This window comes from Onychomys torridus, chromosome 18 (genome assembly GCF_903995425.1).
Source record: "Onychomys torridus chromosome 18, mOncTor1.1, whole genome shotgun sequence".
In the NCBI taxonomy this organism is placed as follows: domain Eukaryota; kingdom Metazoa; phylum Chordata; class Mammalia; order Rodentia; family Cricetidae; genus Onychomys; species Onychomys torridus.
The window spans coordinates 16,735,044-16,758,057 of record NC_050460.1 but is presented as its reverse complement, the minus strand read 5'-3'; the positions used below and the strand labels follow the sequence as shown (position 1 = coordinate 16,758,057).

Genomic DNA, 23,014 nt, shown 5'->3' with positions numbered 1-23,014 from the left:
TTCTTTCTCCAGGCTGCAGTGCAGGTCTCTATATTCCAGTCTGAATGTTGTGTGCTGTCAGCATCTAGGTGCACAAATGTTTGAACGACATTATAAAGATGCCTGCTTCTTATACTGCAGCTTTTTCTGATGCTTGGTCATCTCTGGCAAGTTACTGATTTCTCAATGCTCACATTTATGAGGCATTATTTATATCAATGGTAACCACCTTGGCCAGAATAATTTTTCTTTCTCTTTAACTCTGTTCGTTTCATTTCATTTAAGACAAGGTCTCTCTAATGTAGGTCTGGCTGTCCTGGAACTTACAGAGATCCCCCTGATTCTGCCTCCTGAGTGCTAGGATTAAAGGTGTATATCTCCACCCACCCAGTCTTTCAAAAAATGTTTGTGTTTGGTAGAAAAAAATTAGTAACTACAAGCTCTTGGGGAATTTGTTGTCATTGTTCACATCTAATTTTTTTTAATTTCTGTTTCATTTATTTTTAATTACACTCATGATATTAATTACATTTGTGGTATTCATGGATTACATTTGCAGTATTCATTCAATAATTTTATTTATGATATTCATTAACTACATTTGTTGAATTGATTTGTTACAGTCTTAATATGTCCTGATACTACTGTCCATTTGTGGGACTTTTCCATCCCACAAAACAGACATTCAGTACTTAGGAAATCATTGCTCTATAATCCTTTCTTCTCCATCTTGAGATAATGTCTAATCTTTCTGTCTCTATGATTTATATTTGATTATATATTTATATTTATATGATATATATTTCATGTAATACAATTCTATGGTATTTGCCCTTTTTTTGAAGGTAAAAAGACTTTATGTACTACTGCAGGAGAAATAACACACAGATAGCTTGAACATAAAAACAGGTTATACTACAAAAGTCCAGGGTTATTTTCAACACTAAAGTATTTTCTCTGTAGAATATAGTAAATATGAGCCAGCCGGTGGTGGAGAACACCTTTAATCCCAGTACTCCCGAGGCAAAGCCAAGTGTATCTCTGTGAGGTCAAGGCCAGCCAGGTCAAAACCCAAAAATGATATCAAGAATCAGGCCACATATGTATGCCAGTATGCTGAAAGAAGCATCTAGATCAGCATTGGTCAGGGGTTGGTTCCACACATGATATAACATCGCTTGACCTGGGGAGGGAATGCAAAAAATGTTGAAGTGAGTCTCAGGACTCAGAACCAAGATTTCCTTGGGGACATGATAGAGGAAGAATTTCGACATGCCCAGGCCCACCCAGCTGATATATTCAAACCTCCCCATGATCTTAGAGAATTCAAGTAATGAATATGGCTGTAACCTAACACTGTTTCCCTTAGAATGGACTTTGAGGAAGATCTGGATTTCCACAGTCCTGGGAGGCTTGATCAGAATGTATGGTGCCATACAACTATTATTTGTCAGGCAAACAACCCTCAACTACATATCTGTCAAAGTCACCTACCTCGGGCCTGGTGGTAAGCTTGCTGGCTCCCCACACTCCAAATCATATCCATCAACCACTGCTTTGCTCTGAGTGGTCCAACCACAGTGACTCTGGTCTGGCCTGAGGCTGTAAACCACCTCTCCAGTTGAATGAGGGTGTGGGCTGTGTAGCTCAATGCTTCTGAGGTGTAAGTCTTCATGGCCTGAACACAGAAGATACAAAAAAGGATTTATAAGCCATTAGCATTGGGTGTATGTGAGGAGGCTGGTATTGGGTGGCAGTTACCTCCAAGATTAAAACCTGTTTGGAGTGAAGCTATGAAGACAGTCGAAGTTGAAGAAGAGATAGAAGAACAGGGTGTGGCTGTCATTGTGGGCACTCCTTTAATGCTGCCACTCAGAACAGAGACAGAAAGATCCCTGTGAGTTCAAGGCCAGCCTGGTTTATAAAGCTAGTTACAGGCCAGCCAGAGCTATATAGAGAGACACTATCTCGAGGGCAGTGGTGGTCCACGCCTTTAATCCCAGCACTTGGGAGGCAGAGCCAGGTGGATCTCTGTGAGTTTGAGGCCAGCCTATGCTACCAAGTGAGTCCCAGGAAAGGGGCAAAGCTACACAGAGAAACCCCTCTCGAAAAAACAACAACAACAACATCAAAAAGCAAAAATCAGGGGTTAGGGATTTAGCTCAGTGGTAGAGTTCTTGCCTAGCAAGGGCAAGGTCATGTGTTCAGTCCTCAGCTCTTGGGAAAAAGAAAAAGAAAAAAAAAAATCAAACAAAATGTTTAAGAACTGGGCAGTTACACACTCCATCCTGCAGGAGAGCTTCTTAAAAGAGAAATAAGCAACTTCTGGAAGTCCCTCAAAATTGACCTGCTTCAGGAGGATCTGACCTCTCCAAGTGTACTTAAGCAAACTGGGAGGTGGTCAAACACACCTCAAATCCACTCAGGAGGCAGAGGCAGGGGGATACCTTGATCTACAGAGCAGATTACAGGACAGCCAAGGCTACACACAGAAACTCTGTCACAAAATAACAAAACAAAAAGGGTTTGTAAGCAGTAAAGACTGTCAGTAGTTAGGCTCAGGCAGACAGAGCTGTGCAGAAACACAGTCCAAGAAGTCTGAAAGAAGCAGACCAGCTGAGCCTCTGGGAAAGAACACCCAACAGCATGTTGAGTGCCTGCTGGCTGTTATGTGTGCTCTAGGTTCCCCAGCTTCTGTGAGCTATCACCCATGCTGGGTGCGCTTTAGTGATATAGCTGTCTTTGAGTCATTTCTGCTCCTACGGGTAAGCCCTCACTCCTACCCCTAAGTAACCTCAATAAATCTCTTTGGTTCACCAAGTTCTACTGATGGCTTTCTTTGCTGTTTTGGGTTCTCTCTCTGCGGTGAGTACATCTCCCCAGGAATGGTATCACACACAACTGGGAATCTGGTACAGACTGAACAAAGGGAGAAGGTTGGAAAAACATGAAAGAGAGGAAGAAGACATAGGAAAGGCCACCTACCAAATATGTGCTTTTCCTGGGCTTCATCTATGAAAGTCACAAGTGGGGCATCAAAGTTCTCAGGCAATGTCCACCAGGCATTCTCATTGACACCATCCATTTCCATCACAAATGCTCTCCCACTTCAGAATAAGGCAAGTCCAAGAAACTGACTCTCCAATGGAGTTGTGAAAAAGGGACCAGGCTCTGGCTTATATATTCACTCCTAAAGCCCAGCCCTTGACCCACCTCAGGGTAAAGGATCCATCCCTAAGTTTCTCCTATTAATCCAACCAATAAGCTGTTGGCTTAGTCTTTTACTACAGTGAGGTCATCTTCAGTGCCCAGGAATTCTAGTTTTCTTCTAGGTAATCTTAAAGGTGCTTGAGGAAGTCTCCTGAGAATGAACTAGTAAAGTGGACGAGGTCCAGGTGGTGGTGGTAACCGCCTTTAATCCCACCACTTGAGAGGCAGAGGTAGGTGGATCTCTGTGAGTTCAAGGCCAACTTGGGCTACACAGTGAGTTCCAGGACAGCCTCCAAAGCTATACTGAGAAACCCTGTCTCAAAACAAACAAACAAACAAACAAAAAAAAAAAAAACCAAAAAAAAAAAAGAACAAGTTGATAAGGAATGTACAGGAGCAGGAAGGTCCTGGGTGAGTCCTACATGTGTGTTGTTTTTGTTTTATTTTGTTTTGTTTGAGATAAATTCTCTCCACAGAGCTGTGGCTGTCCTGGAACTTAATGTATATGCCAAATTAAGAGAAATAAAGTCAGAAAAGGGGGTTTAATCTTAACATTTCTTTAATCCTAACACTGGGGAGGCAGAGACAGGCAGGCCTGTTTGAGCCCAGCTTGGAGAGTTTGAATATGCAGAAAAGGTATTTCTCCTTCAGTGAAGTTCACACCAACCATAGCAAATCAACATTCTTTCTCCAGGCTGCAGTGCAGATCTCTCAATTCCAGTCTGAATGTTGTGTGCTGTCAGCATCTAGGTGCACAAATGTTTGAATGTAAAGATGCCTGCTTCTTATACTATAGCTTTTTCTGATGCTTGGTCATATCTGGTAAGTTGCTGATTTCTCAGTGCTCAGATTTATGAGGCACTAATTATAGCAATGGTAACCACCTGGGCCAGGATAATTTCTTCTTCTCTCTCTTTAACTCTATTGTTTGTTGTTTGATTTCATTTAAGACAGGGTCTCTCTAACGTAGGTCTGGCTGTCCTGGAACTCACAGGGATGCTCATTACTCTGCCTCCTGAGTGCTAGGATTAAAGGTGTATATCTCCACCCAGCCTTTGAACAAATGTTTGTGTTTGGTAAAAAATTAGAAACTACAAGCTCTTGGGGAATTTGTTGTCATTGTTCACATCCATTTTTTTTCTTTTTTTTTTTTCTTAATTTTTATATTATTTGTTTGTTTTATTTTTTTGCGACAAGGTTTCTCTGTGTAGATTTGTGCCTTTCTTTCTTCTTCTTCTTCTTTTTTTTAAATTTGGTGGTTTTTTTGTTTTTTGTTTTTTTTTTTTTTTTTTAGTTTTTTGAGACATGGTTTCTCTGTGTAGTTTTGGTGCCTTTCCTGGATCTCACTCTGTATACCAGGCTGGCCTGGAACTCACAAAGATCCACCTGCCACTGCCTCCCAGTGCTGGGATTAAAGGCGTGTGCCACCACCACCTGGATTTTTTTTTTATACTATTTTCTACAAAAAAAATATTTTACTGTTTAAAATAACTCTGGACTTCTAAATTATAACCTGTTTTTATGTTCAGGCTATCTGTGTATTATTTCTGTGTATTATTTCTCCTGCAGTTGTATACAAAATGTTTTTATATTTTAAAAAAGGACAAATACTATAGAATTGTATTACATGAACTATATAGAATATACAAATTCATAGAAACAGAAAGATTAGACGTTATCTCAAGATGGAGAAGAAAGAATATAGATCAATGCTTTTCTAAGTACACAATATCTGTTTTGTGTGATGGAAAAACCCCATATATGGACAGTAGTATCAGGACACAATATCATGAATGTAATAAATCAATACAATTAATGTAATTAATGAATATCATAAATATAATTATTGAATAAATACTGCAAACATAATCAATGAATACCACAAATGTAATTAATATCATGAGTTTAAATAATGAATATCATGAGTGTAATTAAAAAATAAATTAAAAACAAAAAAGGATCCAAACTGTCTTCTACTTATCCCATTCCGTTCCCAGCTAACATCACCTATAGCATACATTTATTGGCCCCTAATTAGAAAAAAAAAAATAGCCTAACCAGGTGAGGTGCCTTCTATAAGCAAGACAAGCACTTAGGAAACTGAGGCAGAAAAGCTCATGGGTTTAAGCCCAAGTCCAGCTCTATGCAATGCCTTTGATATTCTCTTGTCTTTGCCTACACTAAACCAACCTAGTAGTAGATTTTCTTTGCAAGGCGGTTTCCAAGGTCTGGGAAGGCTACCCTGACTCCCAGGAGTTACAACCCAGGGTTGGGCCTGGGAACAAGATATAAACTGCTTCTCTCACATATCAAAAGCCATGTAGGCTTCTCTCTGAGTGAAAAGAGGTTGTGCAGAGAACTTCTCAGAAGGTTTAAGATTATCCTAGTCTTAACATACAGGCAGAAGGGAGGGGAGAAAATGGGATGCAGGGTCCAATGGAGACAAGTTTCTAGTAGGCAGGGAGGCCACCTGGCTGAACCTGAACATGAGCCTTCAGCACTGTCCCTGAAGCCTTGAAGTTGGGGGTGAGCTTGAAAGCGTTTTTTCTGGGATCCATGAGTTGACTATCAGGCTACTGGGTTTCCTTAACTATGTTCTTTTCACAGGGCTCTTTAGCCCATTGTGTCTTAATAGGGCCCTATTTTCTATTTTAGGATATGGGTGGTTTCTTGAGCAGAATGAAATGGTGGGATTGTCAGGCAATGGTCGGAATTGATTGTGTTCCAAAGCTACCAAGGGAGTTAACTAGTTTCCTTGGTCAATAACTAAAGAAAGAATCAGATTAGTTTCAGATTAGAAAACACTCCTAAACTTGATTGGAAAGAAACAGCCGAACCGGGGTTGGGGATTTAGCTCAGTGGTAGAGTGCTTGCCTAACAAGCACAAGGCCCTGGGTTCCATCCTCAGCTCTGAAAAAAAATAAAGAAACAACAGAATGGTTTTGGTTTCTTTCTTTCTTTCTTTCTTTCTTTCTTTCTTTCTTTCTTTCTTTCTTTCTTTCTTTCTCTCTCTCTCTTCTCTCTCTCTCTCTCTCCCTCATCATTCTCTCTGCGTATCTCTTTTCCCCTCATCTCTCTGTCTCTTTCTTTCTCTCTCTCTCTGTCTCTCGCTTGTGAGTAGTATCATCACTAAGAAGCCAAAGCTATACTGGAAATCACTATGTAGTTCAAGCTGGCTTTGAACTCACAGGGATCTGCCTCCATCTGTCTTCCAAGTGCTGGAATTCAAGGTGTGTGTTACCACATACCCAAACCTGCTTCATAGGAACAGTGTTGTTGGGTGGATTTACTCTATTATCATATTCAGGGGGAACAACTATGGTACTGACCAATCTGATCACACATTGTGATGCCAATACTTCAGGAAGTATGAATTTGACCTACATTGGTTTAATGAAGTGTTGGAAAAATATATTTCTTCTGTATTTGGGAGAAGAGTTTCCTGTGTCCTTCCCGTGTTCCATTGTGAATCCTGGAACGTGTTGAGCCTCTCCCAGACCTCTTGTGGACACTAAGGAGATAGTAGCTGTGTCCTCCTCAAAGTGACACAGCAGAGGGTGAAAAGCCTGGTACCTTGATGATGGAGTCAAGCAGATTGTGTCTTATCAAAGTCAAGACATGATAGACAACTTGTACCTAAGTTCTTGTTGTGGCCGTCCATCATGTCCTTTCTTTGTTCTCAGCCAAAGTTTCTTCCACTAGATGCCAATGCATCCCTGTGGGACACTACTTTGCATAATGTGCTTTGATGAAGTAATAGGTTGCCCAGACTTGAATGGGATAGGGCAACTAATAATCATGAACTCTTTCTCCTTCTGTTCTTTGTCTTCCTCATCTTTATCTTTTCTTGGCCTATATTGGACCTCACTATGTTATCTAGGCAGAACTTGGGTTTAAACCCATGAACTTTGCTGCCTCAGTTTCCCAAGTGCTTGTCTTACTCAGAGAAGGCACCTTACCTGGTCAGACTATGTTTTTTCCTGCTTAGGGCCCAATCAATGTATGCTGTAGGTGATCTTAGCTGGCATGGAATGAGATAAGCAGAATGGAGTCTGGATCCCATTTTTGGACTCTAAGACAAAGTTTGAGAAAGTTGACTTTTCCAGTCCATGAGTAATTGTCCTGGAACTTGATCTGTAGAGCAGGCTGCCCTCAAAAGCAGAGATCTGCCTGCCACTGCCTCCTGGGCACTGGGATTAAAAGCATGCAACATCACTACCAGGCCTAGACCTTGATTTCTGGGCCAGGCTGCCAGGCATAGCCAGATTTTGTCTCACCAAACCAAAATAGCTTGTGTTGTTATGCAAGCTTATATCAACAGCATAAGGGAAGCTGAGCCCAGAGGGTCATCTAAGGCCTGAGACCAACATGGGATACACCTGAGACCCTGGATCAATCCAGCCCCCAGATACATCTGAAGTAAGCCCTCCAAATCAATAGTAATAATACAACTGGGGAATGCAACCCAGAATTTGTCTCTTTTGAGGTCCTAGGGACCTAAATGAATGAATGCTCCATGGTGGGTTTAGAAGACTGCACAGCCTCTGGTGGGGCAAGATCTTTATTTTCTTATTCATGGCTGCCTCTGTGACATTATTGTGCAGTCAGGACAGTTGTGGGAGAGTGCTGGAAGAAAAAGCAACAGCTTTCTAGAACAGATTCTCTTGGATTTGGTGACATGTCATGGCAACTTGGTTTTGAAATGTATGTTCTTTCTTTCTTTTTTCTTTTTTTTAGTTTTTTGAGACAGGGTTTTACTGTAGCTTTGGGCTTTTCCTGGAACTCACTCTGTAGCCTAGGGTGGCCTCAAACTCACAGAAATCCACCTGCCTTGGCCTCTCGAGTTTTGGGATTAAAGGTTTGTGCCTCTACCACCCTGCAAAATGTCTGTTCTTGTTCGTGAAGTTTATTAATAGAAGTAAGAATACAATTTTCTAGTTATGAGCAGGACATAGTATTCAGTGGGCAATCCTTTTCCTGTCCAATGATTTGGTACTTCAGTGTACATCAAAATGCTTGTAGACACTAATGAAATGGGGCTTCAGCAAGTGCTCTGTGAGAAAACACAGTAGCATATTGGAACTGGACAAACTGAAGAGGAGGGGAGGGCAGGTGTTTTTCTTTCTTTCTTTCTTTTTTTTTTTTTTTTGAGTCTGGGTCTCTCTATTACATACCTCTGGCTGGAACTCATTATGTGGACCAGGCTGGCCTCAAACTAAGAGATCCACCTGCCTACAGAGCCTTTGAAATGCTGGGATCAAAGGCATGCCACTATGCCCATCTAAAGTGAACATTAAAAAATACTACATTTGTCTGGGTAACATGTTCTCAAACATACTTGAAAAAGCAGTTACAACACATTACTTTCTGGAGAATCCAACCGCATGGCTGTAGTTCCTAGGCTTACATTAATGCTTGCCAAAGCTGGCCCTATTGGGCTTTCAATTCTCATTGGTATCAGAAGGGGAGTTTTTCACGGAGGCCCAATAGGTTTCTGACATGTTGGGTTTCAGCTGCAGCCACAGGGCGCACTCAGCACTCAGAAACCCAGTGAAGAATTTCATTGTCCTGAGGAAAGACATAAGCAGAACCCTGGGCCCACACCAACACCAGATTGGTTCTCCACCAAGTGTCAGTAGAAAGATTCTTCTGCCGGGCATCGGTGGTGCACACCTTTAATCCCAGCACTCAGGAGGCAGAGGCAGGCAGATCTTCGTGAGTTCGAGGCCAGCCTGATCTCCAAAGTGAGTTCCAGGAAAGGCGCAAAATTACACAGAGAAACCCTGTTTTGAAAAACCTAAATAAATAAATAAATAAATAAATAAATAAATAAATAAATAAATAGAAAGAAAGAAAGAAAGATTCTTCCATTGTTCCAGAGAGTGATTTGCAACAGGAGCCCTCCAGTATTGTCTGTAGTGGATACTCCAGCAGAATCCACCGATAAAAACTTTTAAATATGTAATACAAGGGAAGAATAGAATGTGGAGAGGAATGATGAGCCCCTAGTTTCCCCTTTTTGCTTTAGCAAAATATGTTTGTTTGTTTGTTTTTTAATAATTCAAATTTTTCTTTTCTTTTTTCTTTTTTTAGATTAATTAATTAATTTTTCTATTATCAGCTTGATACAGTATAAATTCTTACTTTAATAGTGTAATATTTCATTGAGGGTTGCTCAGTAATTGAGTAAAACCAGATCTTATTATAAGCAACAGTCATCCTAGGGTCCTCCATGCCATATTATATAGCCTTATGGTTCTGTGGGTTGCAGTCTGATTGTTCTTTGCTTTATATCTAGAATCTACTTATGAGTGAGTACATACCATGTTTGTCCTTCTGGGATTGGGTTACCTCATTCAGGATGATTTTTTCTAGTTCCATCCATTCGCCTGCAAATTTCATGCTGTCATTGTTTTTCTCTGCTGAGTAGTACTCCATTGTGTATATATACCACATTTTCTTAATCTATTCTTCAGTTGATGGGCATCTAGGTTGTTTCCAGGTTCTGGCTATTACAAATAATGCTGCTATGAACATCGTTGAGCATGTGTCTTTGTGGTATGGTTGAGCATTCCTTGGGTATATGCCCAAGAGTGGTATGGCTGGGTCTTGAGATAGATTGAGTCCCAATTGGGTGTTAACAGTTTAGAGGCAAGATTGTAAAACATCAGAAGCAGGGTTAGGGACTTAGCTCAGTGGTAGAGCACTTACTTGCCTAGCAAGCCCAAGGCCCGGAGTTTGATCCTCAGCTCCAAAAAAAAAAAAAAGACATCAGAAGCAACTTCTGCCCTCCAGGGTTCTCCCATTGTGCTGTAAGCCTGTATGTATTTAAGACCTCCTCCCTCCTTCAATAAATGGCTTTTGGCATTCAAAAAAAGAAGAAGAGGAGGAGGAGGAGGAGGTCAAGATCACAGAGATAGCTGACCGGTGCTAGTTGGAGTTCACTGACTCTGGACTGACAGCTCTGGAACCTGCATGGGAACGAACTAGGCCCACTGAATATGGGTGAGAGTTGAGTGGCTTGATCTGTTTGTGGGGTCCCTGGCAGCAGGACCAGGACTTATCCCAGGTGCATGAACTGGCTTTTTGGAACCCATTCCCTGTGGTGGGATACCTTGCTCAGCCTTGATACAATGGGGAGGGGCTAGGCTCTCCTCCAACTTGGTATGCCAGACTTTGTTGACTACCATGGAAGCCTTACCCACTCTGAGGAATGGATGGGGGTAGAGTGGGAGGGAGGTGAAAAGGCAGGTGAAGGGAAGGGAGGGGAAACTGGGGTTGGTATGTAGAATGAAAAAAATTTTAATAAATGAATATATATATATATATATATATATATATATATATATATTTTTTTTTTTTTCAGAGCTGAGGACCAAACCCAGGGCCTTGCGCTAGGCAAGCGCTTTACCACTGAGCTAAATCCCCAACCCCAAATAAATATATAAATATATATGTTTTGGTTTTTAGAGACAGGGTTTCTCTGTGTAGCTTTGTGCCTTTCCTGAAACTCACATGGTAGCCCAGGCTGGCCTTGAACTCACAGAGATCCGCCTGCCTCTGCCTCCCGAGTGCTGGGATTAAAGGCATGTGCCACCACCACCCGGCATAAATATATTTTAAAAAATACTATATTTGTTATTTATTTTGTGTGGGTATCCTGTAATAGTGAGGGCCACTCACAGCAGATGAAACTGGGGAACTGGGATAGTACATTCAACAGCAACCAATGGAACAAAGAACAATATTTACATTTATAGATTTTAGAGGGTATTAATCTCTGAGATTAGCAGGACCTCTGAGTGTAGAGGGGTTGACTCTTAGACTTTAGTACACTAGTGAGTGACCTTACTAGATAGGATATAAAGCTATAATTTATGACCTTAATTCTATTGCACCCACCCTACCTTGGGGCTATTCTTGCTGAGGGTTTAGGAGCTTAAGTGATAGGACATAAGGTGTGGTTACTCCTTTCTCAGAGACAGTCTCTACATTTCAACCATGACTCTGGTTTTTAAAAAAAGGTAAAAAAGCTTTAAAAGAAAAATTAAATTAAATAAGGGGAAAATTAGACGTGAAAAATGACAACAAATTCCCCAGAAGCTTGTAGTTACTAGGCAAAATGACTATGACAGATAGTCATACACAAACACATTTGTTCAAAGGCTGGGTGGATAAACACAACTTTAATCCTAGCACTCAGGAGACAGAGTAATGAGCATCCCTGTGAGTTCCAGGACAGCCAGACCTACATTAGAGAGACCCTGTCTTAAATGAAATGAAACAAACAAACAACAGAGTTAAAGAGAGAGAAGAAGAAATTATCCTGGCCAAGGTGGTTACTATAATTAGTGCCTCATAAATCTGAGCACTGAGAAATCAGCAACTTGCCAGATATGACCAAGCATCAGAAAAAGCTGCAGTATAAGCAGGCCATCTTTACAATGTTGTTCAAACATTTGTGCACCTAGATGCTGACAGCACACAACATTCAGACTGGAATTGAGAGATCTGCACTGCAGCCTGGAGAAAGAATGTTGATTTGCTATGGTTGGTGTGAACTTCACTGAAGGAGAAATACATCTTCTGCATCTTGAAACTCTCCAGGCTGGGCTCAAAGTGAAAGGTCTGCCTGTCTTTGCCTCCCCAGTGTGAGGATTAAAGGCATGTACCCCCTTTTCTGACTTTATTTCTCTTATTTTGGGGAGTATAATATAATTACAGCATTTTACCCCTTCCGTTTCTTCCATTCCAGCACTATCACATACCCCTCCTTGATCTCTTTCAAATTCATGGCCTTTTTTCATTAGCTGTCTTCACATGCACATGTATATGTATATACAAATGTACTCCTATATAACCAGCTCACCATGTATTTCCTCTACGGTCTAAGCCCTAAAACAAGAAATTATTGAATAAATAATAAACACCACCACCCTATTGGATCTGGGGATGTAGACTAGACTTACCAACTAACCCTGATTTTATAAGAAGGGCAGTAAGGGTGCTGGCTTGCTGGCATAGGCCTTTAATCCCTGCCCTGTGGAGGAAGACATGCGTGGATCTCTGTGAGATCGAGACTAGCCTGATGTACACATTGAGTTCTAGGACAGCCAGAGCTATGTAGAGAGACCTTGTCTCAAAACAGAACAAAACAAGAAACAAACAGATGTAGGACCCACCCAAGATCTTCCTGCTCCTGCACCTTATCCCTCATCCACTTTTCTAGTTGATGCTCAGGAGACTTCCTCAAACACCTTTAAGATTACCTAGAAGAAAATTAGAATTCCTGGACACTAAAGATGACCTCACTGTAGTAAAAGATTAAGCCAACAGCTGATTGGCTGGATTAAAAGGAGAAATTTAGGGATGGATCCTTTACCCTAAGGTAGGTCAAGGGCTGGGCTTCAGGAATGAATATAAAAGCCAGAGCCTGGGTCCTTTTTAACAACTCCATTGGATAGTCAGTTGCTTGGAGTTGCCTTATTCTGAAGTAGGAGAACACTTGAGAGATGGAAATGGATGGTATCGATGAGAACGCCTGGTGGACATTGCCTGAAAACTTTGGTGCTCCACTTGTGACTTTCATAGATGAAGCCCAGGATTTGGTACGTGGCCTTTTTATGTTCTCTTCCTCTCTTTCATGGTTTTCCAATATTCTCCATTTGTTCAGTCTGTCCCAGATTCCCAGTTGTGTGTGACACCATTCCTGGGGAGATGTGGGCAATTATGTACTCACCCCTGAGAGGGAACCTAAAACAGCAAAGGAAGCGATTAATAGAATTTAACTGAATCAATGAGATTTATTGAGGTTCTTTAGGGGTAGGAGTGAGGAGTTACCCATAGGAGCAGAAATGACTCAAAGACAGCTGTGTCACTAAAGCCCACCCAGCATGGGTGACACTCATACAAGCCAGGGAACCTGTAGCACACTGAACAGCCAGTAGGCAACTCAACATGCTGTTGGGTGTTCTTTGCAAGGGGCTCAGTTGGTCTCTGCTCTTGCAGGCTCTATGATGGGGTTTCTCAAAAGCTCAGTCTACAGGCAGACTGACATTCTCTGTTTTGCTTGTTTTGTTTTTTTGAGACAGAATTTCTGTGCGTAGCCTTGGCTGTCCTGGAATCTGCTCTGTAGATCAAGATAAACCCTATGTTTCTGCCTCCTGAGTGCTGGGATTAAAGGTGTGTTTGACCACCTCCCAGTTTGATTAAGGACACTTAGGCAGGTCAGAGCTCATGAATCTGGTCAGTTTTGACCATTGTGTTTTTTTCTTTGTTTTTTTTTTGTTTTGTTTTGTTTGTTTGTTTGTCTGAGATAGTTCCTCTCTATATAGCATTGGATGGTCTGGAACTAGCTATATAGACGAGGCTGGCCTTGAACTCACAAGGATCTACCTGCCTCAGTGCCAGAGTGCCAGGATTAAAAGAGTGCACCACAATGACTGCCACACCCTGTTCTTCTGTGTCTACTTGAAGATCAACTGTCTTTACAACTTCACTCAGAACATGTTTTATGGAAGTTAGCTCAGGGGTAGAGCGCTTGCCTAGCAAGCTCAAGACCCTGGGTTTAGACCTCAGCTCGGGTTGGGAGGTGGGAGAGAAAACAAGTTTTAACCTTGGAGGTAACTGCCACCCAATACCAGCCTCCTCACATACACCCAATGCTAATGGCTTATAAATCCTTTTTTTTGTATCTTCTGTGTTCAGGCCATGAAGACTTACACCTCAGAAGCATTGAGCTACACAGCCACACCCTCATTCAACTGGAGAGGTGGTTTATAGCCTCAGGCCAGACCAGAGTCACTGTGGTTGGACCACTCAGAGCAAAGGAGTGGTTGGTGAATATGATTTGGTATGTGGGGAACAAGCATGCTTACCACCAGGCCCAAGGTAGGTGACCTGGACAGATATGTGGTTGAGGGTTGTTTGCCTGACAAATAATAGTTGTATGGCACCATACATTCTGATCAAGCCTCTCAGACTATGGGAATCTAGATGCTCCTCAAAGTCCATACTAAGAGAAATAGTTTCAGTTTATAGCCATTTTTATTTCATGACCTTCTTAAGATCCTGGGAAGGTATGAATAGATCATCTGGGTAGGCCTGGGCTTGTTGGTATTCTTTCCCTAAAATGTCTCTAAGGAAATCTTGGTTCCTAGTCTTGAGTCTCACTTCACCATTGTTCCACATTCCCTCCCTAGGTGAAGAGATGTTGCAGCGAGTTTGGAACCAACCCCTGACCAACGCTGACTTCAATGCCTCTTTCAGGGTGGGGTCATACCTGACAGGCTGAAAGGGACCACCTGAGACTGATCTCTCCTGGGAAACCATGGTGGGGGATTTCTCACCAGCATTTGAGAACAACTTGAAAGCTAAAGGGACTTGAATTGGTGTCCTGTCCTGTCACTCTGAGGGGAGTCTTCTCAGCATAAGACAGTGCTGTGGTGGCAAACCTCCAATAAATAAGTTACCTAGTGTGAAATGCTTTTCCTGCTCGTTTACTTCCTTTGGATAAACTTACCAACCCAATATCTCTGCAAGCTGTGTTCCGAGTTCTGGACAGACTATATTGTCTCCTAGGAAGCCTAGTACAAAGAAGGGGACAGGGAACATGATACAATCAGCTTTTTTTAAAGATGGAAAGCCTGGTAGGCTACTCTATGTGCCCAAAATACATGTTCTACAGACAAAGCTCCTAGAAAGTTTAGGAGTCTGTATACTTAAATCACAATGGAGTAGAGAAGAGTGGATACAGGGTCCAGATGGAGATGATTTGTTGAAGTAGAAAGGGTGGATGGTTAGTTCACTGAGCCTGGTAAAATTGAGCTGCCCGAATTATCTCTGAGTGCTAGTTGTTTGGGGGCGGGCTGGACAGTGATTTGGAGGATCCATAAATAAGTTAATGACAAGGGAATCCTGACTCCATTCAGAACAACGCTATCCTTCCGTTGATCACTCAACAGAGCTGGCAAAGCATTTCCATCCTCAGCCACTTCTTCTTCACACTGCTCCTCAGCAGCCTGCATCTCACAAGGACTTCATTGCCTAAAACTAGGAGAGAGGCATCATGTTTTGGACCAGAGTGAAAATGGGAGAAATTTCAGAAAATGGTTGAATCTGGAAGATCCTTTGGAGCTAATTTCATTTAGTTTCACCCTGCCAGGATTTAGATCAGTTTCACAGAGAAAACACTTGTGAGTCTGACTAGAAGCAAGCAATCATACTACTCTCAAACGGGAGTATTATTTGCTTTTGATTTGATAATTTCACATTTTAGGGCTTAGGAGGTAGAGGGAAAACAGAATGAGTGTTTATTTAGGAATATATATGTATATACGTGTATGCATGTAAAGACAGGTAATGAAAAAAGGCCATGAATTTGATCAAGCAGAGGTATATGATAGGCTTTGGAAAGAGGAAAAGGAGGGGCTTTAATGATATAATTATATTATAATCTCAATAATAATAGAAATAAAACCAGATATAGTAGTGCATGGCTTTGTTTTGGTTTTTGTTTTTTTGAGACAGGAACTGGATCTGTAGAGCAGTCTAGCTTTGAACTCACAGAGATCCACCTGCCTCTGCATCCCCAGTGCTGGGATTAAAGGCGTGCACCACCACTACCACCACCAGTCATGGTACACACCTTTAATCCCAGCACTGGGGAGGCTGAGGCAGACTGATCTCTGAGTTTGAGGCCAGCTTGGAGAGTTCCAGGCCAGACAGGGATTCATAGACCCTGTCTCAAAAAGTATCATAAAAGGTATATTTCTCCTTCACATCAACCTTCAGCAAATCAACATTGTTCTCCAGGCTGCAATTCAGGTCCTTACATTCCAGTCTGAAATATCTGTGAGCTCTAGGTGCATTCATCTTTGAGGTGACATGGCAGTGAAGGCATGCTAATACTGGAGCTTTTGCTCATACTTGGTCATCTCTGGCACATTACTGATTTCTCAGTACATAGATAGCATGATTTCCAAAACATCAATGAGAAGAGAAACCACCATGGCCAGGTTCATTTTTTCTTTCTCCTTTACTGTCTTTGTTATTTTGAGACAGGGTCTCTCTAGGTAGTAGGCCAGGCAATCCTGGAATTCACAATGATCTGCCTGCCTCTGTCTCCTGAGTGGTGGGATTACAGGCATACACCACCACACCAGCCCCCTTTTACACTAAGTGTGGTACCACAGCAAGGGTGGCCTATAGTACTTTAGGGGAATACAATACCAAGCAAGGAACCAGAGTCTACAAATTTCTGCATGAATTGCTTCTCTCTGAAGAGAAGTCTGTCTGTTCTGATATGAGAGATGACAGCGTTTGTTCTAGGGATGACTCTCCCTGAGTGAGCCAGGGACCCCAGACTAGGGCCATGACAGGCTCTCCTAGTAGCTTTGCCAGAGACCAGGCCTTAGTTTTGGTTTACTGGAGCTGAGCAAGCAGTTCTGGGGAAAACCCCAACCCTGGGGGAAACCAATCTGGGTACCCCACAGCCTACTGCTAATTTAGTGTATGCCCCACAGGCTCCTGCTGGCTAAAGACAGCTTTCCCCACCCTGTCGCTGGAAAGGCCCTAACCTCTAGAGCCACCTACCAATCCTGTCACTACTGGTAAACTTTTTGTTTAAATCCACCAATTAGCCCCAGACTATTCTCTCCTGCCTGGAATTTCCCCAACCTTGCTTGAAAGGAGCCTGTGAGGTTCTCTGTGGGTCACCATTACCCACTTTGTCAGATGGTTAGACCCCCACATGTTGGCAATTATAATAAATGCTCTTGTTGATTGTATATATGATTTGGTAGTCTTTTATGGGACTTCTCGTGGACCCTATCATGTGGTGCATTGGCTGGAAAGTCCCCTCAAGACTCCTGGCAAGAAAACATTAGAGCCAGGCGCTGGTGGAGCATGCCTTTAAACCCAGAGAGGCAGAGGCAGGCAGATCTCTGAGTTCAAGGCCAGCTTGGTCTCCAAAGCGAGTTCCAGGAAAGGCTCAAAGCTACACAAAGAAACCCTGTCTCGAAAAAACAAAAACAAAAAAAAAAAAGAAAAAAAAAAGCATTAGAAATCTGGACTGATAGTAAGTGTAAGTGTGGGAGCTCTTTGTCTTGGTTTGTGGTTGCTGCTCTGATCATGGTTCTGTTCTCTGTTCTGTGTTTCTCTGGGCAGGTGGAGCTCTCTGAATCTGGAAGGCAGAGTGCTAGGTGGGTACACTATTAGCATTTGCATCATCTGAGTCAAGAGACATCTCAGAGGCACCTGGAAGGAACTGGGTCCTTCTGGTTGAATGGGGACAGATGGTCCCTTTGGTTGAATGGGAACACAAGTTGCTCCTGGTGCAAAATGGAACTCACCCTCCCCCAGACAAGCCATCAGCCCATTCCTAGTTTCTCCTTAGTGTGATGTCCTGGTACATTGTGTTCTCTGTCGCCCTATTGTGATTTTGTCTCCTCACTACACTATACGTGTCCTCCTAAAATGGGTGAGGCAGATAGCTTCCACCCCAATGAACATTTTTCCCCATTTTTATTTATTTATTTATTTTTCTATTATCAGCTTGATACAGTATAAATTCTTATCCTAATAGTGAAATGTTTAATTGAGGCTTGCCCAGTAATTGAATGAAACCAAAACTTATTATAAGCCACAATCATCCTAGGGTCCCCCCTGCTATATAGCCTCCCAGGTTCTGTGGGTTGCAGTCTGATTATTCTTTGCTTTATATCTAGAGTCCACTTATGAATGTTCGTCCTTCTGGGTTTGCGTTACCTCACTCAGGATGATATTTTCTAGTACCATCCATTTGCCTGCAAATTTCATGCTGTCATTGTTTTTCTCTGCTGAGTAGTACTCCATTGTGTATATACACCGCATTTTCTTAATCTATTCTTCAGTCGATGGGCATCTAGGTTGTTTCCAGGTTCTGGCTATTACAAACAATGTGGCTATGAACATAGTTGAGCATGTATGATTGAGTATTCCTTGGGTATATGCCCAAGAGCAGTATGGTTGGGTCTTGAGGTAGATCGATTCCCAATTTTCTGAGAAACTGCCATACTGATTTCCACAGTGGTTTTACAAGTTTACATTCCCACTAACAGTGGAGGAGTGTTCCCTTTGCTCCACATCCTCTCCAACATTGACTGTCATTAGTGTTTTTCGGTCATAGCTATTCTGACAGGTGTAAGGTGGTATCTGAGTCATTTTGATTTTCATTTTTCTGATGACTAAGGATGTTGAGCATTTCTTTAAAAGTCTTTCAGCCATTTGTGATTCTTTTGAGAATTCTCTGTTTATCTCTTTAGCCCATTTTTTAAATTGGATTGTTCAGTATTTGGATTTCTAGTTTCTTGAGTTCTTTATATACTTTGGAGATCAGTCCTCTGTCAGATGTGGGGTTGGTGAATATCTTTTTCCATTCTGCAGACTGTCTTTTTGTTTTATTGCCTGTGACTTTTGTCTTGCAAGAGCTTCTCAGTTTCAAGAGGTCCTATTTCTTAATTGTGCTCAGTGTCTGTACTGCTGCTATTGTATTTAGGAAGTGATCCCTGTGCCAATGCATTCAAGAGTACTTCTTACTTTCTCTTCTTCCAGTTTAGTGTAACTGGACTTATGTAGAGGTCTTTGATCCACATGGACTTGAGTTTTGTGCATGGTGACAGATATGGATCTATTTGTAATCTTTTACATATTGGCATCCAGTTATGCCAGACCGATTTGTTGAAGATACTTTCTTTTTTCCATTGTACTGTTTTGGCTTCATTGTCAAAAATCAGGAGTTCACATGTGCATGGATTAATGTCAGGGTCTTCAATTTGATTCCATTGGTCCATATGTTTATGCCAGTGTCAAGCAGTTTTTATTACTATAGCTCTACAGTAGAGCTTGAGGTCAGGGATGGTGATGCCTCCAAAGGTTGCTTTATCATATAGGATTCTTTTAGCAATCATAGGTCTCTTGTTTTTCCATATGAAGTTGAGTAGTTTTCTTTCCAAGTCTGTGAAGAATTGTGTTGGGATTTTGATGGGGATTGCATTGAATCTGTAGATTGCTTTTTGTCATTTTTACTATGTTAATCCTACCTATCCATGAGCATGGGAGATCCTTCCATTTTCTGATATCTTCTTCAATTTCTTTCTTTAGAGATTTAAAGTTCTTATCAAAAAGGTCCTTCACTTGTTTAGTAGTGTTATACCAAGGTATTTTATATTATTTGTGGCTATTGTAAAGGGTGATTTTTCTCTGACTTCTTTCTCAGCCCTTTTATCATTTGTGTATAGGAGGTCTACTGATTTTTTTTTTTTTAGTTGATCTTGTATCCTGCCACTTTACTGAAGGATTTTTCAGCTGTAGGAGTTCCCTGGTAGAATTTTTGGGGTCACTTATGTATACTATCATATCATCTGCAAATAGTGAAAGTTTGACTTCTTCCTTTCCAATTTGTATCCCTTTGATTTCCTTTTGCTGTCTTATTGCTGTAGCTAGAACTTCAAGTACTATATTGAATAAATATGTGGAGAGTGGACAGCCTTGTCTTGTTCCTGATTTTAGTGGTATCTGTTTGAGTTTCTCTCTCTTTAATTTGATGGTGGCTGTTGGCTTGCTGTAAATTGCCTGTATTGTGTTTAGGAATGTTCCTTGTATTCCTGATCTCTCTAAGACCTTTATCACAAAGGGGTGTTTGATTTTGTCAAAGGCTTTTTCAGCATCTAATGAGATGATCATGGGGTTTTTTTCTTTCAGTTTGTTTATATGGTGTATTACCTGGACTGTTGAAGCATCCTTGCATCCCTGGGATGAAACCTACTTGGTCGTGATGGATAATTTTGTTGATGTATTCTTGAATTTGGTTTGCTAATATTTTGTTGAGTATTTTCGCATCAACGTTCATGAGGTAGACTGGTTTGTAATTCTTTTTCTTTGTTGCATCTTTGTATGGTTTCGATATCAGGGTAATAGCACTTTCATAAAAAGACTTTGGTAGTATTCCTTCTGTTTCTATTGTGTGGAACAATGTGATGAGTATTTGTATTAGTTCTTTGAAAGTCTGGTAGAATTCTGCACTGAAACCATTTGGTCCTTTTTTTGGTTGGGAGACTTTTGATGACTGTTTCTATTTCTTTAGGGGTTTTTGGTATATTTAAATGGTTTATCTGGTTTTGATTTAACTTTGGTATGTGGTATCTATCCAGAAAATTGTCCATTTCTTCCATATTTACCAATTTTGTGGAGTACAGGTTTTTGAAGTATGACCTGATGATTCTCTGGATTTCCTCATTGTCTGTTGCTATGTCTCCCTTTTCATTTCTGATTTTGTTAGTTTGGAAATTCTCTCTCTGCCTATTGGTGTTTTGGATAAAGGTTTGTCTATCTTGTTGATTTTCTCAAAGAACCAACTCTTCATATCATTGGTTCTTTGTATTGTTCCTTTGTTTCTATTTTATTGATTTCAGCCTGGAGTTTGATTATTTCCTTCCAACTACTCCTCCTTGGTGCATATGCTTTTTGTTTGTTTGTATTTTGAGGCAGGGTTTCTCTGTGTAGCTTTGGAGCCTGTCCTGGAACTCACTCTGTAGCCCAGGCTGACCTGAACTCACAGAGATCCGCCTGCCTCTGCCTCCCAAGTGCTGGGATTAAAGGTGTGCCCTACCACACCTAGCTTCTGAATTCTTTATGTAGGCACTTAGTACTACCAACTTTCATCTTAATACTGCTTAAGCCCCCATTTCTAGAACAGCCATGTGATCCTCCTCATCCCTCTACTCCCCACTCACCTCTGAGTGTTCTTGGCCCAATAAACCTTGTCTTTTTCATTCAGCTTGATCTGGCTCACTGCATCCTGGAGGAACCTATTATTGGGGTGTGAAATACCTATCATATTGGTGCCAAGCCTGGGTAGAGTTGAGCATCCCTGCTGGTCCCCTAGCCATGCAGGAAACCATTCTTCCTTTTACAATGCACTCCACCAGACTGAATAGACTTTTGGCTCTGATAAGTCACCCATTTCTAAGCAAAAAGTCTTTAAGAGGTCCAGCACCTCTTCTGAGACTTTGACCCCTTTTGGGTCAAAGACTTCTGGGGCACTACAGTGTCAGGTAACCCCAGCCCATTTCCAGAGCAGGGACAGTCCCTGCCCCATGGTCCCCTTGTGCAAGAGACTTCTGCAATGAGGCAGTCCCCACAAGGCTCCTGATTCCAGGCTGTACCAATGGACGAAATGCTATACTCTTTAGTCTCTGGAAAATAGGCTTATAAATCAATACTTGCAGGTCCAATCCTGATCCTTACTTGCCCCTGGAATTTATCCAAATTGGGGCTCTCTGATATCCTATGTCCAAAACATCCGATTTCCCTGTGGTCTAGGCCCCAATATGCTCTTGAGAATCACTCAAGGTGGCCACTAGAGAGAACTCTTGACCTTAACATCCTTCATAGTCTTGAAAAATCTCTGCCAAACTATGGACAGATGGTCTGAGCTGCTGTATATCCTTGGTTTTGGGGTCCTGCGCTCGCATCCCTCCCGTGTCTTTCTCTCTGAGATGACCTGACATTCTTTCACTCTCCCATTTCCCCGATAAACTTCTCTTACACTAGCTCTGCTGTTCCTGATGTGTTTTCTTAGTGGCATACTAGTCAGGGCCTGCCAAAGGGTGCCCACTTTGCCTTTATTCACCAGGCTTCCTGGCGTTTGGTCTGGCCACGCTGGGATTCTTCCCACAATGGATCCATTCTCTCTGTTCCTGCCTGCTCTCCCACTGTACCATGCTGGAATTCTATATGCCCTCTCCACCCAAAGCAGATCCATTCTCTTTGTCTGTCCTGCCTGCTCTCCCACCCTGAACTGATGAACTCTGCTATACTTTCAAAGTCTCTCAACCTCTAAGGCACTGCTTCCTCACTACATTTAATACGTATATATTATACATATTTAATACATATATCTTCTTCCCAATCCACCACTTGCTGTTCCAGTTCGCCCGTCTGGGCTTTCTTTCGACTGGACAGTCCGCACTGTTACTCTCTCCTTTTCGGTTTCCTCTGCAGCACCTTCCCAATGTGCAGGTGCCCGAGGCACTGCCACCTGCCAGCCTACAGCATCCTGCCCACCTCGGAGCCCAACATCACAAGTGGCAGCACCTGGATGCCTGAGATGGGCTGGCCAGATAGGCGCAGCATTACTGTGGCCAGGAAGTGTCTTTTTTCCCTAAGGTTTCTTATGTGCTACTATATGTTTAAGATCTATATAATTTGTAACAAAGTCTGTTTCCCATGAAAAGTTTTGTTGCCTTGCTGTTAGAGAAGTCCTGTCGATTTTGTATGGAAGGATGGATCTGTACCTGTATGTTTTCTTGTGCACTTGGGAGCCACACAAACTTACTTCAGGCTCAGTTGGGTGTGTGAATGTATGTGGCTACTGCATGCTTGCTTCTGACTAGTCTTGAAGGCCTGAGTTTAGGTGTTCCATGTGTCTTAGTAATAGCTCAGCCGTTGCTATTAAAACTAGCAGCCTGGAGTCAGAATTTGCCTCAGGTATTTCTGCCACTGAATCTGATGTAATGACAGGAACAGTTATTTTATGCTGTTCTACCTAATTAAAAAAAATAGCTAAGGAACTCAGTATGGTTTAAAATATGTAACAAAAAGTTAACTTAAACCTTGTAACTCTAAATTGAAACTGCCCTGGAAAAAGCAAAACAAACAAAACAAAACAAAACTTGGTCTGCCACTACCTTAATTAAGTACAGCCTTGTGGGTAGCCACCACTTTGACTAAGGATGGAGAAGAGGGAGGTCATATGCATTCTCTGTCATCTTGAATAAAGGTGACC

At 41.8% G+C, this 23,014-nt stretch overlaps 2 protein-coding genes across 2 annotated transcripts; one reads left to right on the top strand and one right to left on the bottom strand.

Moving 5' to 3' along the window:
• Window positions 1–1,043: 1,043 nt before the first annotated feature.
• LOC118569858 (KH homology domain-containing protein 1-like) lies at window positions 1,044–3,070 on the bottom strand. Its single transcript, XM_036168112.1, is given in 4 exon segments — window positions 1,044–1,162; window positions 1,474–1,615; window positions 1,617–1,657; window positions 2,965–3,070. Coding segments are annotated over 4 exon segments (408 nt in total).
• Window positions 3,071–12,701: 9,631 nt separating this feature from the next.
• On the top strand, window positions 12,702–22,335 carry LOC118569856 (putative KHDC1-like protein). The gene is made up of 4 exons (XM_036168111.1): window positions 12,702–12,804; window positions 13,897–14,079; window positions 14,391–14,458; window positions 22,231–22,335. The coding sequence occupies exons 1-4, from the start codon at window positions 12,702–12,704 to the stop codon at window positions 22,333–22,335; spliced, it is 459 nt and encodes a 152-aa protein (XP_036024004.1).
• Window positions 22,336–23,014: the final 679 nt, after the last annotated feature.